At 31.2% G+C, this 16,540-nt stretch overlaps 1 protein-coding gene across 1 annotated transcript; it reads right to left on the bottom strand.

Moving 5' to 3' along the window:
- Positions 1 to 7,101: 7,101 nt before the first annotated feature.
- LOC127091101 (adenine nucleotide transporter BT1, chloroplastic/mitochondrial) lies at positions 7,102 to 10,488 on the bottom strand. Its single transcript, XM_051029649.1, has 3 exons — positions 9,677 to 10,488; positions 7,964 to 8,125; positions 7,102 to 7,855 (listed from the first exon to the last, which is right to left on the bottom strand). The coding sequence occupies exons 1-3, from the start codon at positions 10,286 to 10,288 to the stop codon at positions 7,382 to 7,384; spliced, it is 1,248 nt and encodes a 415-aa protein (XP_050885606.1). The 5' UTR covers positions 10,289 to 10,488; the 3' UTR covers positions 7,102 to 7,381.
- Between the last annotated feature and the right edge of the window lie 6,052 nt (positions 10,489 to 16,540).

The raw sequence follows: 16,540 nt of genomic DNA, 5'->3' as shown, positions 1-16,540 counted from the left end.
AGGATTTCTGGCCATGTGATCCAGTCGCCTCATACTAATATAACATGGCATAGTTCTAGTTAAAGGTGGATTGTTGTTGATAACGACTCTGCTATTTTCTTCACCCTCGACCGTGACTTTATTTTGTTGTTGATAAGAATTTGAGGTAGAAGTTTCCTTTTGTTGCATTCGTTTCATGGATAATTTTTTTCATCTTCTGTTCTTGTTGTTGTTCCTTCGGATTGTCCTTTCAATTTCTGAATCGAAAAGAAGTTGATTTCTGGAGTTTTACCTTGCATAAACATAATTCATAACCTAACCACACAAGCGAGAGTATTATAGGTAAAATGAAATGTGCAAAATTTCTTAAACGGATAAAAATTGTTGTAATGCTTTTAATATCTAAACACCAGTCCCCGATAACGACATCATTTTGATAGTTGCAACATTCAACATTAAAAGTAAGTATTTGTTTTATCATATCCACAAAGACTAATGCAATATTAAATGTCGTTCAACAGTTGATATGGTTTAAGTCAAAAGTTTTCAAATTGTTTGCATTAAGTACGTAACATAAATAACAATAATAATGAGTAAAGTTACAAATATGAGAAAGCTTGTTGGGATTGGGTTTCGTCCAAGAATAACATATGTATTCTTATGATTAGTTATACAAAGATTAATTATTTTATTAATATTATCATGTATCGCTCGCCGTCAGTGTTTATGACTAAACTCTTGGCGAGAGTTTAACCGTATTGTTTAATCGACGATCTCTCAGCCTATTGAATACTACGGTACCATTAAGTCTCAATACTCTTGTAAACGTTAGACCCAAATCTATGTCTAGATTTTAACATCTAACAAATGATTATCCTAGATCGAGATTCAAAGAGTATTTCTCAATAACGGTTCGAATCTAGAAGTAAACAAGGATAACATCAATATCGATAAATGGTTAATTCATATATAACGCCATAATTATAACAAATACATATGATACTGATGGATTACATACAATCCTAACAATAAAGATATTTAGTTACTCATGGTAGCTTTGATTACAAAAGAGAAGAAAGGAATATGGATGAGCATCAATGACGATTTCCTGAAGTTACGTATCCAACTTGTATTCTTCAATGCTACTTTTCTCTATGTATCTTTCTCTCTTACTATGATATTTATCTCTAAAAATGTCTCACTCCCCCCAAATGAAATGTTTTTGAAATACATATAATGGTCTTGCCTTGCTGCTCTCGCCTAACGAGTTATGGCCTCGCTTGGTGAGCCACTTTCCTTCTCCCTAAAGTCTTTGCCAGCTCAACATCTCAAATTGCCTTTTCCCGTTAGGAGAGCAAAAGGCTCACCTGAAGAGCTTCCTCAATGCATTTGTAGTGCCATTATTCTAAGAACCATTTTTCTAGGCTTTTTCTAGGCTTTTCTGACGCGTTTTGGTCTATTCTGATACCTTTAAAGGGGGATTTTCCACACTTTCACAAGGTTACGAAATTTAGAGATCAAGGCACGATTTTGAGAGCACAAATGGTGTTTTTAGAGCATTTGAAGCCATCAGAGGCTATTACTTCAAGGGATTTCATATGTTATTTTCATTTATCAGTTGTGGTATTGTTAATTGCATTAAGGGTAACTAAGCTCTTGTAGGTTAGGTTGTGTTATGATGAACTTGTTTCTATATTGTTGGATTCTATGTTGATTTAACTTTTGTATGAACCTTTTGATCTATAATCTCATTCAATTGTTTCTTGTTCGTAATGCTTTTTATGTGAGATACTCCTTTAATATGATTTTTGGCGCGTAAGGAGTGCTGACCATTAGTCTATGTGTTAGACCTAGGCAAATTATTGTACTTACGCTGGTTGAATAGGAATAGGAGACCCTGGTTAGTGGCATAAATAATTAATGTTCTATACACCGCCTAACCCTGCTAACGATGGAGGACTAGGGATAGAAAGCTCCGAGTAGTAGTTAGTGAGTTATTTCGTGAGGGATTGACTATAACAATTTTGTTAATTCGATGCAGTGTTATAGTGATAAGACCATTCATATATATCAAACATAAACAATATAGGAATAGGGGATTCTAGAACATAACCATACCACTTTCGTGATATTGTTTAATCATTTATTTACTTATCGCACTGAAACTCAAAAACCCAACTTTTTACTAGTTTTTTATACATTGCACACATTTTGTCTTGCTTGAAGACAGACTTTGTGGATTCAATCTTTTTATTACTTTGACATTATTGTTACAGTTGCTGAGAAGTCATCAAGTTTTTTGTGCCATTGTCAGAGACTGTTGATTTTTCAATAAGGCGATGTTTGTGCAATTTTTTAAATATTTTTTTTAGTCTTTTAAATTTTTATTTTATTTTCTTGTCTATCATAAAACTCCTGTGGGTATTTGTTCTTGTCAGTGAAGTGTAGGGCACAAGTGTTGGTAAATTATTATGGCAGAACCAAGAGTCCAAACTATGGGGGACTACTACAAGCCTAATGACACATCACAGGTTTCTATGGGATTTTTTCTAGCTAATTCTGTAAATTTCAACATCAAATATGTCATGCTTTCATATTTAAGGGACAAACCATTCAATGGAAACACAACTAGTGACCCATGGGAACATCTAACAAGGTTTCATGAGACATCATCAATGTGCCAACGAGAGGATATTATAGAAGACCAGGTAAAACTCAAATTGTTCAGCTTCTCACAAGTGGGTAGAGCGAAGGATTGGTTATTATGCCTTCCAAATGGAGTAATAAAAACTTGAAAAGAATTGGAAGACAAATTTCTAGAAAGACTCTTCACTACAACACAGTTCCCAGAAAGAAAAAGCTGAAATTACACATTTCGAACAACAAGAGACCAAATCTCTTTATGAAGCTTGGGAGAGATTTAAATTATTGACATGCAAATGTCCTAATCACAATAGGAGTAATATGGAACAAATGCAGAATCTTGTGAAGGGTCTCCAAGCACAAGTTCGAATATTGTTAGATGCATCTGCGGGATGTACAATAAGAACATTAACTACAAGCAGGTAAAAGAGTTGATAAAGAAGATAAGTATAAATGAGTACGACTTTTCAAATACCAGAGGGTTAGACAAGCTAGAAACCAATAATAAATCTCATAGTGAATTGACTTTATGAGGATATGAGGAACTTCTTACAAGGCTGGAAGTCTTAAATCAAAAGTTGGATATAGTAAGCCTATCGCAGGAACCTTCAAACGGGGTGGTATTTTTATTATGTACTAACTATGGTCAAGAGTATTTTGCAGGTGATTGTACTAAAGAACTACTTATGGGGGAAATACAAGTTGTAACTATGAATTTCAATCTAAGAACAACTCAAAAAGATACATAATTCAAGATCCCATCGTTAGAAGAGACATTGACTCGATTTATGTTAACAACACAAAGATATTTTTTAGATGTTGATAGGTTGCATAACTCATTGAAAGAAAAGCATGAAGAGTCAATGAAAAGATAGAAGGGCAAATATTCGACTTATCCCAACAATTTTTATCATTGACACATGAAATGGGAAAGTGTAACCCGATAGAATTTTTATCAATTTTCATCAATGACACATCTTGAAATCTAAAGATGACATTCATTTGTACAATCCACCTTTCGTAGTTCTCGCCTTTGAAAACAGATAGATTCATTGAAAATTACGTTGATGTTGTGTTATTGTTTGCCATTACAAATTCTCTCTGAATTGCAACCAGACTCATTGATACCAATTTGTTCAAACAATTACGGTTTTCAAGAAGAACGAAGAAGAAGAGAAAATAAGAGAAAGAAACTATATTGTGAAAAATGAATTTTATTAAAGTGAAGTTGCAATCCTTAGATTTACATCGTCTCCTTTATATATAGGCAATCAAAATATAATTCACTAACTACATTATTCAACTCTGTCAAATACATGGTTATAAACTTCGACACTTACATGTTGTATTCGACTCTATCGAATACAACTATATCGAATACAAATATTCCTATTGGACAATGAGTTACTATCTTCTAACATTAATGGCCATAATAATCTCTAATTAACTAATTTAGAATGATAAACTAAATTAATTGAAACTCATTGTTCGGGCTCATACTTTTTTTATAATTAATTAAAAAAATTGAAATGATAAAATAATATAACATACTAATTACCGGTGGTTTCAAAGTTCAACTTATTGTATATTTTGCTATTTGATAATACGCACACTTGTGTTTGTCATATAAGACGACCATAACGTTGTTGGACTATCCTTTATCCCTCATATTTGGAGTGGTTCAAATGAATTTGTCATATAAGACGACTATAACGTTGTTGGACTATCCCTTATCCCTCATATTTGAAGTGGTTCAAATGAATGTGAATCAAAATTAATATCTCATATGCATAAATCTTTGTTATTATCCAACAAAGAGAATTAAGTCATTCTATTGAGCGTGTGAGAGAAAAAGAAGAAAATATAGAGAGGATACACTATTTCCGCAACTCCAATTCAGCACATACAAGTCTCACAAGATCAGAGTTTTCTCACAATCCAACTGTCGGACCATCCTGATTTTTGGTATCAGTGTTTAACACTCATAAAGGTACATTATGAACGTGGAGATCGGATTTTGAGTTTTCTAGATCTGTCTTCCGAATAATTTTCTTGAGTGCGTTGATGTATGCCTCTAACTAGTGTTAGAGAGAACCTTGATTGTATCCATTATTTAATTATAGTTGAGATTTAAATGGTCTATGAATACCGTGATTTTTTACTCCTAATTAACAAAGATTTTTTCACATTAAAATTATATTATGTTGTATAATGTATTTTATTAACTGTCGTTACATTTGATATTTGGAAGAGATTGTGTTATTGGATTATTCTGATATGTTTTAGATTCATAAAAAACAAAAATAAATCTTTGTACCAAAGAAAAGAAAAGCAAGAATAAAGCAAGAATATTCATTCAATGATGCCCTAATAAATAATGTATTGCGATTTACTTGGAAATCAACTTCAAACATCATCAGCAGTTTGATAATTATGCTATTTAAGTGGTTCAACAAATCTATATTATTAAAGTTAATCAATAAAGAATACTTGTTGACTTGGGTGCGTGGAAGTGCAGCAAGGATGTCGTATGAGTGAGAAATAATTAAGAATTTTAGGAACTAATGGCAGGGTACACTAAGTTTATTTATACAACCCAATATCACATCAGAATATAAGTAAGTAAAAATTTCAATATCAGATTTAAATAGAAAAATTGAGGAGAATTTATAGTGTTGAATTCCAAATAGTTAACTTTAAGCAAAAATAGAAAAACATATCTCTCTCTCTAATCATGATGTAGAAACTGCATACCACATATTTTTTAGATGAAAGTATACTTTACCTTTCTGGCATTGGATGAAGCGATTGTTTGGCATGAACATTGATATAACTAGTTACGAAAGCTTATTCAAACTTGTTGGTAGAAATTGGACCTCTCAAATTCAGAATTTAATAATGAATCTTATCATAATAATTCTTTGGAAAACTTGAAACGTAAGACATGATATCATATTTCGAAATGGTTATATTGAATTTGATATATTCATTTTTCTTGTTAAACAATTGGTTTATGACATCCACTTCTTTCAAGGGGGTCATGTTCTTTTAAATTCATAAATTTACTATTATTAAATTATTTGACATCAAATATCGGACTCCTCCCGCACCTAAAATCATACAAGTTAATCGGTATTTTCCTAGTTATAATTTGATTAAGTGCAACACTAATGGAGTTTCAAGAGGAAATTATAGAATAATATTTAGGATTAGCATTTATAGGAAGAATATTACCCCTATTTCCTACTCTATTGAATTATTCTGGTATTGGTTATTCTGTTTGATTGCTTCTCTTTCCCTCTCTTATTAATTCCTATTTGATTACTCATCTCCCTATTTATTACTCCATTTGGTTGCTCCATTATTTCTTCCCCTTCTTATTTTTCCTTCTATTTAGTTACTCCCCTATCTATTTGTTGTTCTAGTTGGTTTGGATTGTATTGGATAGATTGATTCAATTTAATCTAATTTGATATAGTTTATTTCGGTATGATTTGCTTAAATTGATTTTGTATGATTCAATTTGGTTCAAATTTATATGAATTAATTATGTTCGGTTTGATTTAAATTGAATTAGATTTGTTTAATTTGATTTGATTCAAATTGATTTGTTGGTTTGATTTGTTTTCTCTTTGGATGCTCCTCTTCTCTCCATTGATTTCTCTCTTCAACGACTTCTTCTCTTTTTGGTTGTTACTCCTATCTATGACATTTCTTCTTATTAATAGCTGTTTTCGATGATTATGATATTAGTTAATTTGATTTTATCATTCACTTTTAGAATTAATTTGTAACAAACTTAAAGTTTAACAAACTTTTTAAAAGAGGAGTGTTCGAATTTTATATTTATATTTTTTATTTTCGAACTTGTTTTTATCTTTTGTTTGACAAACTCGCAATACTCCATATTAATAATATTATATTCTCTTTATAGTTTTTATTTGCATCTTATTTACATAATTTATATTATTAAATCCCTAATCTCTACTCTCTTCCCTACTTTATTTATTATCTCTGTTATTAACATTTTTTACATTATATTCAACAACATCATGATCATGATAGGAAACATATTTATTCTTCATCACCTAGATTTTCAATTCAAACACACAACAACTACTTTATTTAATGTATGATTGGATCTTGGTAGTTGGTAGTACTATAGACTTTGCTTTGATTGTCATAAAATAAAGTCAAACAGACCTTTATTTTGGATTTTAGCTTATATATTATTCTTTTTGTTGTTTCTCTAACAATTCTTTTTATAGTGGACTCGTAATCTTTGCTTTACCAGATTCATTTTACTCCCAACTTATCATAATTTCAAACAATAGCTTACCATTTTGAAGACTTCAATCTTTCCACCCATCATTGAGAATATTTAAATGTCAACAAACCATATTTTCAAGAGTCCACTTCGATATGTAACATCATAGTTTAAATTTAGACTATGATAATAAAAAAAAGTTGCATCAAAACTTGAAAATTTGATCTCATACTCACAAATTGCACATGTTCCGAATACAAGTGAAGTTTGCATCTTCAATAGGTGATCATGTTCTTAACTCTTCCAATGAATCTATGCCATCTTCAAAAATTACAAATTAATCTCTGCAGATGTGCGTATCAGATAAACTGACAAAAAAAAATCAAAACTACTATTCCATTCTCAATTACTTATTAAAAGCCACCCCCGAGACTAAAAAATTCAAAATAATTTGACCGAATTTGAAAGAATTATAAATCAGCACTACTCATTCTATTCCTCATCTTCTTCCTCTACCAATATCTTCTTGCATGCTTCATAGCACATGAAAGAGATTCCCGCCGCTGGAACCAACTTCATGCAGCTTGGTCCTAATCCTCTATACAAACCTTGGATACCTTCTTTCTCAAGTATGCACGCAAGCGCATGGATCACATTCTTGTAAACCTGTCTTCCGCTGAGTGCTCCAACTTGCATTTGCTTGCGAGCCACTTCAAGCGGGAAAGTAGCGCTACTCGAAATAGCACCAGCCGCAGAACCTATCAAAAGGGTTTCAATGTTTCCAATCTTCTCTTGCTTGAAAACTTTCTTGTACACTTTTCTCAAAGTGTCGTAAGCAAAGTAATTGGTGGCAGAATACGGAATGACTCCAATAAGACTAGGAGCAAGGCCTCTGTAGAGTTCTGAAGCACCCTCCTCGCGAATTATTTTCACAAACGCGTCCAGTAGACCGTTGTAGACATCTCTCTGCAAAAATACCGATCGACCTTATCTTTTGCTAAAGGATAAAAAATGTTTTGCTAAAGGATAAAAAATGAAAAAAACATAAAGTTGTTTTGTTTTGCGAATACATACCTGGACAGTTAATCTCGTCTTGAGTAATTCGAGAGGATATGTGCAAATAGTTGAACTAACTCCAGCACAAGCGCCGGCAATCAGTGATGCAGGAATGGGGAGTTTAGGCTTTTCACCCGGCTTTGATGATAGGTTCTTGTTAACGGTATCATAAGCAAAAAGCTGCAGAAGAAATATATTAATACTTAGTATATGTATACGGTTCCACGAATCAGCATTCAATCACGAATTCCAATAACAGAAGCGCTTCATACTAAATTCACTCGGACAGCCAGAGACATGCCTAGAATGAAAGAAATCGCAGAAGAGAAGAGACAAACAAAACAGAAGTTACCAAAAAAAAAGTGACTACCGAAGGTAATAGGTCTTTTATTTGTAAAACTGTTACCATCTTCTTACCACACGACATGCCTACTTCTTTTAGATTTGAGTGAACGCAAACAGAAAAATCGTCAAAGGAAAAGTTTATTGCTACCTAAATAGCTGTCTTTTTCAGTTAGGAGAATACGAACAATTCAGTTGTTGAAAATGACTGGCAAATCTGGCAGCAAGTTAGATACCATACCAGACCAGATATTTAAATTGTGGTTGATAAATATAAATGAAATCTAGATTTTATAATCTAAATCACCAGCTGAGGAGAATGAAGGCGTGTTTGTTAAGTGTTTTAAATTGCGGTTGGGGCTAGAGACTACCGGCATTGTGACTGTTGTGATACATATTGTGGTTCTTGCAGCGTAAATAAATTTTATATGTTGTGGCCGTTTACTAGTCACACCGCAATACTGCGGCTGCATAAGGTGATGATGTTGCAGAAACCGCCGCAATCTGTAACCGCAAAATTAACCACAACCTAGCCGCCGCTTCGGGTAGTGTGGTCCACAATTTAAAACAATTACAATGAAAATATCAACGCTCCTAAACTGCAAAAAACTAAGCCAGCCAATAGAAACGACTCTCATGGTAGAAATACAAAAAACAATGATTTTTCAATAAATAAAATACAGTGTTGTAAATATCGCGCGCAATTGCAGAGCAGAATTTAAATACACCACTATTGCTTTATGGCACATTAATACTATTTAGTACAAAATATTGTGAAGTGGCAGCTATAGTAGAGTACTATACCCACTATTGCGTGGTGGAATCAGAGCAAACCGCCATTTTCTGCTATAGACAATATTTCGTAGTTGACAAGTAAATGTATATTTCATGTCGCGGCCAATTTACTAATCACACCGCAATATTGTGGCCGCATCCGTCGATCCGCAATATTAGCCACAACCTTGCTGCCTCACTAGGTAATGAGGTCCACACTACCCATCCAATATATACAACTCCCTTACCATATGAAAAAACTTAATGGCGCGTTAGCGCACACGATTGCTGGGCAGAATTTAAACATTGTGAAGAATAGTGGCGCGCTAGCACGGACAATTACAGAGCAGGATTTAAACACAACAGCTCCACAATTGTTCCGTGATGCGCTGTTTAGGACAAAACATTGTGAAATCGTGGCGGTCAATATCACTATTAGGCAGCACACTTGAGCCAAACAACTATTTTCCACTATCCGCAATTGACAACAATGATAAGATTAACAATCAAAATTAACACATACGGAAGAAATCAATCAAATCAGTGAAGCCAAAATCATTCAACAACATGGCATGAAACAGAAACATGAAAAACCAACATAAACATTAATATTACCTCAATAGCCTTGCTAGGTGCAACTCTTATAACATTAACAAGATTCCCCCTAAACAACCCTTTCCATCCATCAGTATTCATGATGTTATTGAACACCTCACCACTAGAATTACCACTACTCCCAACCATCAAATGAGTCCTAATAGTCTCCAAAGGCGCAACAGCAGTACGAGAAATAGCCCCAGCAAAAGCCCCACTAATCAGCTTTCTCAAAGAAGGGTTTTTCACCTTGACCTTAAACTTCTTAAGACCACCCTTTTTCTTTCTCTCAACACCTTCCACTATTTCACCTTCCTCCTCGTCAGGAACACCGAGAATCTTCACTTTCCCTTCTGATTGAACATACCTAATGTAGAGCTCAGTGCAAGGAATCTTCATCCCATTGTTTCGTTTAGAAGAGGAGTTTTCAGAAGATGGAGATTTTGGCTGTGGAACTCCGCCAAACCCCATTCCCATTTGACTCATGCTTGCAAATAAACCACCAACAGGATAATACCCTTGTTCCTGAGAATGACCTATATCACCCCACTGAGACCCTAGATTGGAGATTGAGAAAAAACCATCTCTTTTATCATCAAAGAGATTGCTTTTGCTGATTCCTTTCCCACCCATTATTCAAAACCTTGTGATAAACTAAACCCCTATTAATGTTTCGGAAAAAAAAAGTATAGGAGGCGGAGAATGCGAGAGGAAAGAGAGAAGAATGTGTAGAGAGAGAGAGAGAAGGGGGTAGGTGATGAATCTGTGTGTAAGAGAGACTCAAAACAAAAGCACCAATCTTGTTCGCAAAAGGGACTCGAGGGAACAAAAAAAACGCTGAATGAGTATTTATATATGAGAAACAGTACGAAACGGTTCGGAGATAAGTACGAAACGGGTCGGGTGATAAGAACAGAAATCATAGTATTCTGTTTTCTTAATAATCTTGTTAAGAAAAAAAGGTTACTCGTATTTTTCTAATTAGGTTATCTTATAATTATATATTTAAATTTGATTTGAAGAGTATGTGAATGAGGGTTGAATCCAAGTTTGTTGTTGAAAGAAATAGAGATTTTTTTAAATAAATAAATTTTAGTTGTAGAAAAAAATGAATTGAAATAATTTAATATTATATTGTGGTGGTTTTACTTGAATTAAATTGTTGATCGGGAGATGATACATTACTCATAGTTTTTAATACTCTCAAACATTCATATTCCCTCCGTCCTATATTATCTCATATTATAAATATTTTTTTTTTTAGATTTATTAAATAATTTATATATCTGATCTATATGTAGATTAAATGGATTAATTATTTAATGAATTTAGAAAAGTGAAATTTGTTTATAATATGGGAGAGAGGGAGTAGTATTTATGACAATTCATGTGGGTGAAATTAAGTTTGTAGGGAAAATAATTATGTTGTTGATCATTATGTTGACTTTTGAATTTTTCTCGTACTTTTATTTCATTTTTTTATTGATAAATGTTGCTTGTATCGTCTTTCCTAAAGAATTTCGTAAAATTTGTTGATTCGTCTCTTGCAAGTAAATTGTTGCTTAGAGGGATGCCACACAGTCATCGAGCACTTATATAACATTCATAGTAATTGTGATGATTCGGGTCCGTAACATCGTGTTTGTAGGGAAATTGATCAGTTTGTTGATGGCCTTGTCAATTTTTTAGTTTTCTCCTACTTTGATTTCCATCATTATATTGATGGATGCGGCTTGTACCGCCTGTCTTGAAGAACGCCCTAACACTCATAGTCATCGAACACTTACATAACATTCATAATATTTATAGCGATTCATATACGTAAAATCGTGTTTATTAATCGTGTTTAAAATAAATTTGTATCCCATAACATTTTCTTTTATCAAAATATCCTTTAACCTTTTATAAGAAAAAAAATATTGTTATCTTCTTCACTTTCATCAAGCAACACCATGAGTTTGACAATCTCAACGTTGGTCAATGATTTATTTTTTTGAAATAGTTTTTGAATTTGTGTCATACAACTATGTGCCTCCTCAAGTTCAATTCAAATTCTGACTAATACAATTATGAAGTTGCATGTCCAGATCACACAATGGAAAAATACTTTTTAGAATTTGAGAGTTACGATTTCTTATGGTAATACGATAAATCATGGCCACCTTATTAGAGGATACAATTGGACGGTTAGTCACAACCAAACATAGTTTTTAATTTAGACGTTTGTGGTCGAGTGACATGAATGCTTTTTGTTGTGTGAGAATATGGAAACAACAATGTCTAGAGAAGGGGGGGGGGGTAAATAAACTCAAAATCCTCTTAGACAATTTAAACAATTTTAGATCCCATATAACGAAATCAGAGATTTTAGAAAGCGTATGAGCAAAACACAAAGATGGGAGCTTGGAAGCATCTCAATTAATCAAGTTGCATGAAATGATACATAAGAGAACTTATAGAATATATCATTTATAGCACAGGTCATTTACATGACATACAAAGCCACTTGCAAATGAAGTGATTTAAAAATGTTAGTTAGATGATCTTAACAATGCATAATTGACTTCATGATGATTCCTTAGAATTGATACACCACAAACCTAAGATTATACGTTAAAGCACTATAAACAAGGTATAGCCTATATGGTATACAATATATGCAGTAGCAAATATAAAATGAATGAATACTTAAAAAGTTAAAGGATAGAGAAAGAGAAAGATACACAGAGATATATAGTGCTTCAGTATTTGTCCCCCCTTTGCCTACATGCACTCTTATGTAGAACATAAATTAGTGTAATTACTTTATGAATATTATGAACTTTAATACTACATACTTTGAATAATTTTATTGTATGTTGATGAAACTTAAATATGTGACTAAAGTTGGGTTTCTTCCATTGTGTTATTTTTTTAGGGAATGAATAATTTATTATAAAGTGTGTTTATCCCCATAACTGATTATTGATGTGTTATAAATGATTATCCAAGTATGTGTGGTTAGGTAGTCGATTATGGTTTACGAATAATTGTTATGGTGCGTATCAAAGTAAAACTTCCTAGAATTCCTTAGCTTATTCTAATATAGTCATGTCATAAATGACTATAGTCATGCCATAATCAATTATGGACTGATTTTAGTTTTGCTTTCTATTGCTTTCTTTTTTAGAGAACTTTATGACAACTCAACCATATAAAGCAGTATGGTGATTATTTAAAAAACAAATCATTAATCTAAATACCTTTCAAAAAAATATTCTCTTCTTATCTAACTCCGTTTTATGATTTTCATATATCTCATATATATTTGTGTGTTAAAGGATAAACTCCTATATAGAAACTTGTGTAATTGTTGTTCTTATATGATAGTATTGTAAAATCTAGATATTTTTTTTCTTTTAAACTTGTAAGATATAAAGGTTATAAGATGAACTCGTGATTAAAACATTGGTATAAAGATTGAAAATTAAACTTTTGTGATAAAAGATTATTGTAAAGATTACAAGTTGAACTTGTGTTAAGCATGTTTGATAGTAGAAAATATTATGGTGGCATCCTTGGGGACTGAACGTAGGCATCATGATTTTAGGCCGCACTAGAAAGATACACAGAGATATATAGTGTTTCAGTATTTGTTCCCCCTTTGCCTACATGCACTCTTCAATGAATGATGTCATCGAAACATAATCACGATTTTCCACTATGATGAAAATATGATTACAATATTTTGATTATAAAGAACTATCACACAGTAATTCCATTTGATGAAACAAACACTAAATTGGTAACACAATACAAGATCCCACAAGATCTTTATTCAATAACCTCTCTATCCATAATAACCTTCTCCAAGTATTCATATGTTGGACAACTCCTAACTTTACTGCTAGTAATATTTCTCCAACGCCACAAAAGAAGGACAACTTCCAACTTTACGTTACGGGTCGTTGATACTTGATTCTGTCAAAGTATTCCTTGGAGTATAGTAGAAATTCTTATCCTGTTAGATGACTTCTCAATCTCAAATTGCACTCAAGAAATAATACATGCACCCGTTACAAATAAATAATCAACTACACACAAATCTATTAGATACTCTAATGTACCACTAGTCCCCATTTCACTTAGTCTCTAGAGAAGGGTCCTTAAACAAGGAAATGGACTAAGGATGAAGATGATGAACAGTGCCAGATAATCTCAACAAAAATTGACATTATAAGCGATTAGTAAAGTAACTCAGTTTTGATGAAAGATGAACACACATATAAGGTTCAAACAAGTTTCTAGATAAGTGGGTTTTGGTTCTTGAAAGTTATCAAGAGCTTGATCAAATCCTCAACAAGATATGAGCAACTCATTCTAAAAAACACACAAAATAACAATCCAAATTGCACAATCAAGATGCAACAAAAACAGATAAAGAATTGGCATGGATTCAATAAAAGGTACATTCGTGAAACATTTTATGAGTTGATATGTTATTGTATGTTGTTGTGGTTTAGTTGATAAATATTGATAAATGTTGTTGTATGTTGTTGTTTTGATAAATATTTTTTAGAACAAGAATAAAATATTGTTAAGTCACAAAATATGAGTGTGATTCACAAATGGTTTGTGTTTCTATGGAGAAACAATATAAGAAGAATGAAACTATTGTCAAAGCTTCATCCACCTAATATTTGTTCTTCATAGCAACAAAAAGTATATTAACTTTAGTTCATTCGAAGACAAGTTGATAATTTCTTCGTCTTCATTTTTCACAAATCTTTTCAATAAAAGGTACGCCCGCGAAACATTTTATGAGTTAATATGTTGTTGTATGTTCTTGTTGTTTTGTTAAATTTTATTGTATATTATTGTTGTTGTTGATAAATGTTTTTTCCGAATAAGAACAAAACATTGCTAAGTTACAAGAAAAAAACCTTCTTGCGACTTAACAATGTTTGTTTTTGTGAATCTTACAACATTAATTTCTTATGCGGATTATCAGAAGATCCAATTGAGTTTATTATATCGTATGTAGATTGTTTGTTTCACTAACTCTTCACTGAAAATGCATTCTTTTAAATTGATTTAGAAAATAATAATCATAAAATTAACTTATATTTAAAAACCAACTTAAATCAATCAATATTTTTCAAATTGCACGCATCTCATAATTGATCTCTCGCTCTTTAACATATAGAATGTAGTTCAATGACCTAAGTTCTTCATAGAATCAATTCCTTCTCTTTTAGTTTATTTTGAAAAATATCATCGTCATTATCATCATCATTATTATTTTAAATGATGCCGATGATTATTATGATGACAGTGATGGTGATGAATCCAAATTAGTCAACAAATTAATGCTTTTCAAAATAAACTAGAAGAAAATGAACTATTGCTATGAAAAATTTAGGTCATTGAAGCAAATTCTATATGTTAAAGAACGAGAGATGAGTTACGAGATCCATGAAATTCGAAAAGCAGTGGTTCGTTTAAGATATTTTTCAAGAATAATTTAATTTATCATATTATTATCTTCTACATCAATTTGAATGATTGTATTTGTTTAGTAAGGTGTAAAAAAAACAAGCAATTCATATATTTTATAATAAACTCATGTATACATACCACAACGATTATCATTCATAACCATGATGGAATGTTAATTTTATTCAATTTAAATTGCTGCTGCTGGACTTCAAACCAAAGACCTAAATATGTTTAACAACAGTTGTTTAAAAGAGTCGTTGTGATATGTAGCGTGCTACCTAGTTTATCTATTATAATATATTAAATCTAAAACTGTGGATTATATCATGACATGTCATATGGCATGTAACTCTATTTTTGACACATCAATTAAACTCCTATGTGTCACTCTTAAAATTGAATCTAACAACAAATTTTGCACAATTAAACTCCTATTCTAAAAAAATATATGTTACAATTTTTTTATTATTATCTATCCTCACAAAATCTACTCATAATTCAATACAACAATCACTCCTTAAATTCTTAATTTAATATTAATAATTTTTTCATTATCTTTCAATTATATCATTCAAGATTCTAATATTTACCTATACTCATGATTCATATTTTTTCTTTCTTCTTTTTCTTTTATAGTCTAATATCTTAAAAATATTGATAATACTATTTTCTCAAATCAAAAGACTAACATAAATATAAACCGATGACTCCATTCAAAAATAAAATATATATGATGACTAAAAAGAATTTATAATGAAAAAATATTTAAAATTCTTACAAAATTTACTAATGATAATAATAAATGTTTTAAGATATGCATTATAAACAATACTAATTAACCAAAAATTTAAGGGAAAATATAGAATATTTCTAATTATAATAATTTATCTAATGACAAATATAAAATACTCTACTTACACCTCCTCAATTATACATATTATCTATAATAATAATAATAATAAGATATAATAATTATAATAACAAAAGTTCTTAGATTAAAAAACACATTAATCCAATAACTAATTGTTAATCCGATAACTAATTTATTTTAGTATGAGATAAAATTAATTGAAAGATTGCAAAATAATTTTTGAATTATTTTGTAAAAAAATAATTAAATATAAGACTATCTTAAAATTTAATAATACCAATAATAAGTATCTTAATTTTGACACTATCAACATTACTAATAAACTAAATATATATAAAAAGAGTTATATCTAATTACATATACTTATCCCTAATAATAAATATAAAATCAAACTTTTCATTATAATAATATGGTCACAGTAGATTTAAATTTATAAAAATTTGTATGTGTACTTTCATTTTTAAAAACACATATTGTGAATTAAATAGAAATTTAAAAGTTGGTTACATTTCTTCCTATATAATTATAGAATTTAA

Source organism: Lathyrus oleraceus, chromosome 6 (genome assembly GCF_024323335.1).
Source record: "Lathyrus oleraceus cultivar Zhongwan6 chromosome 6, CAAS_Psat_ZW6_1.0, whole genome shotgun sequence".
In the NCBI taxonomy this organism is placed as follows: Eukaryota; Viridiplantae; Streptophyta; class Magnoliopsida; order Fabales; family Fabaceae; genus Lathyrus; species Lathyrus oleraceus.
This window is presented reverse-complemented; position numbering and strand designations above follow the sequence as displayed.

Excerpts from the sequence above, each read along its gene's own strand:
- LOC127091101 (XM_051029649.1), bottom strand. The coding sequence starts at position 10,288 with ATGGGTGGGAAAGGAATCAGCAAAAGCAATCTCTTTGATGATAAAAGA. Across the intron at positions 8,126-9,676 it reads CACCTAGCAAGGCTATTGAG|CTTTTTGCTTATGATACCGT; the intron begins GTAATATTAATG and ends TTTCTTCTGCAG. Across the intron at positions 7,856-7,963 it reads AGACGAGATTAACTGTCCAG|AGAGATGTCTACAACGGTCT; the intron begins GTATGTATTCGC and ends GTATTTTTGCAG.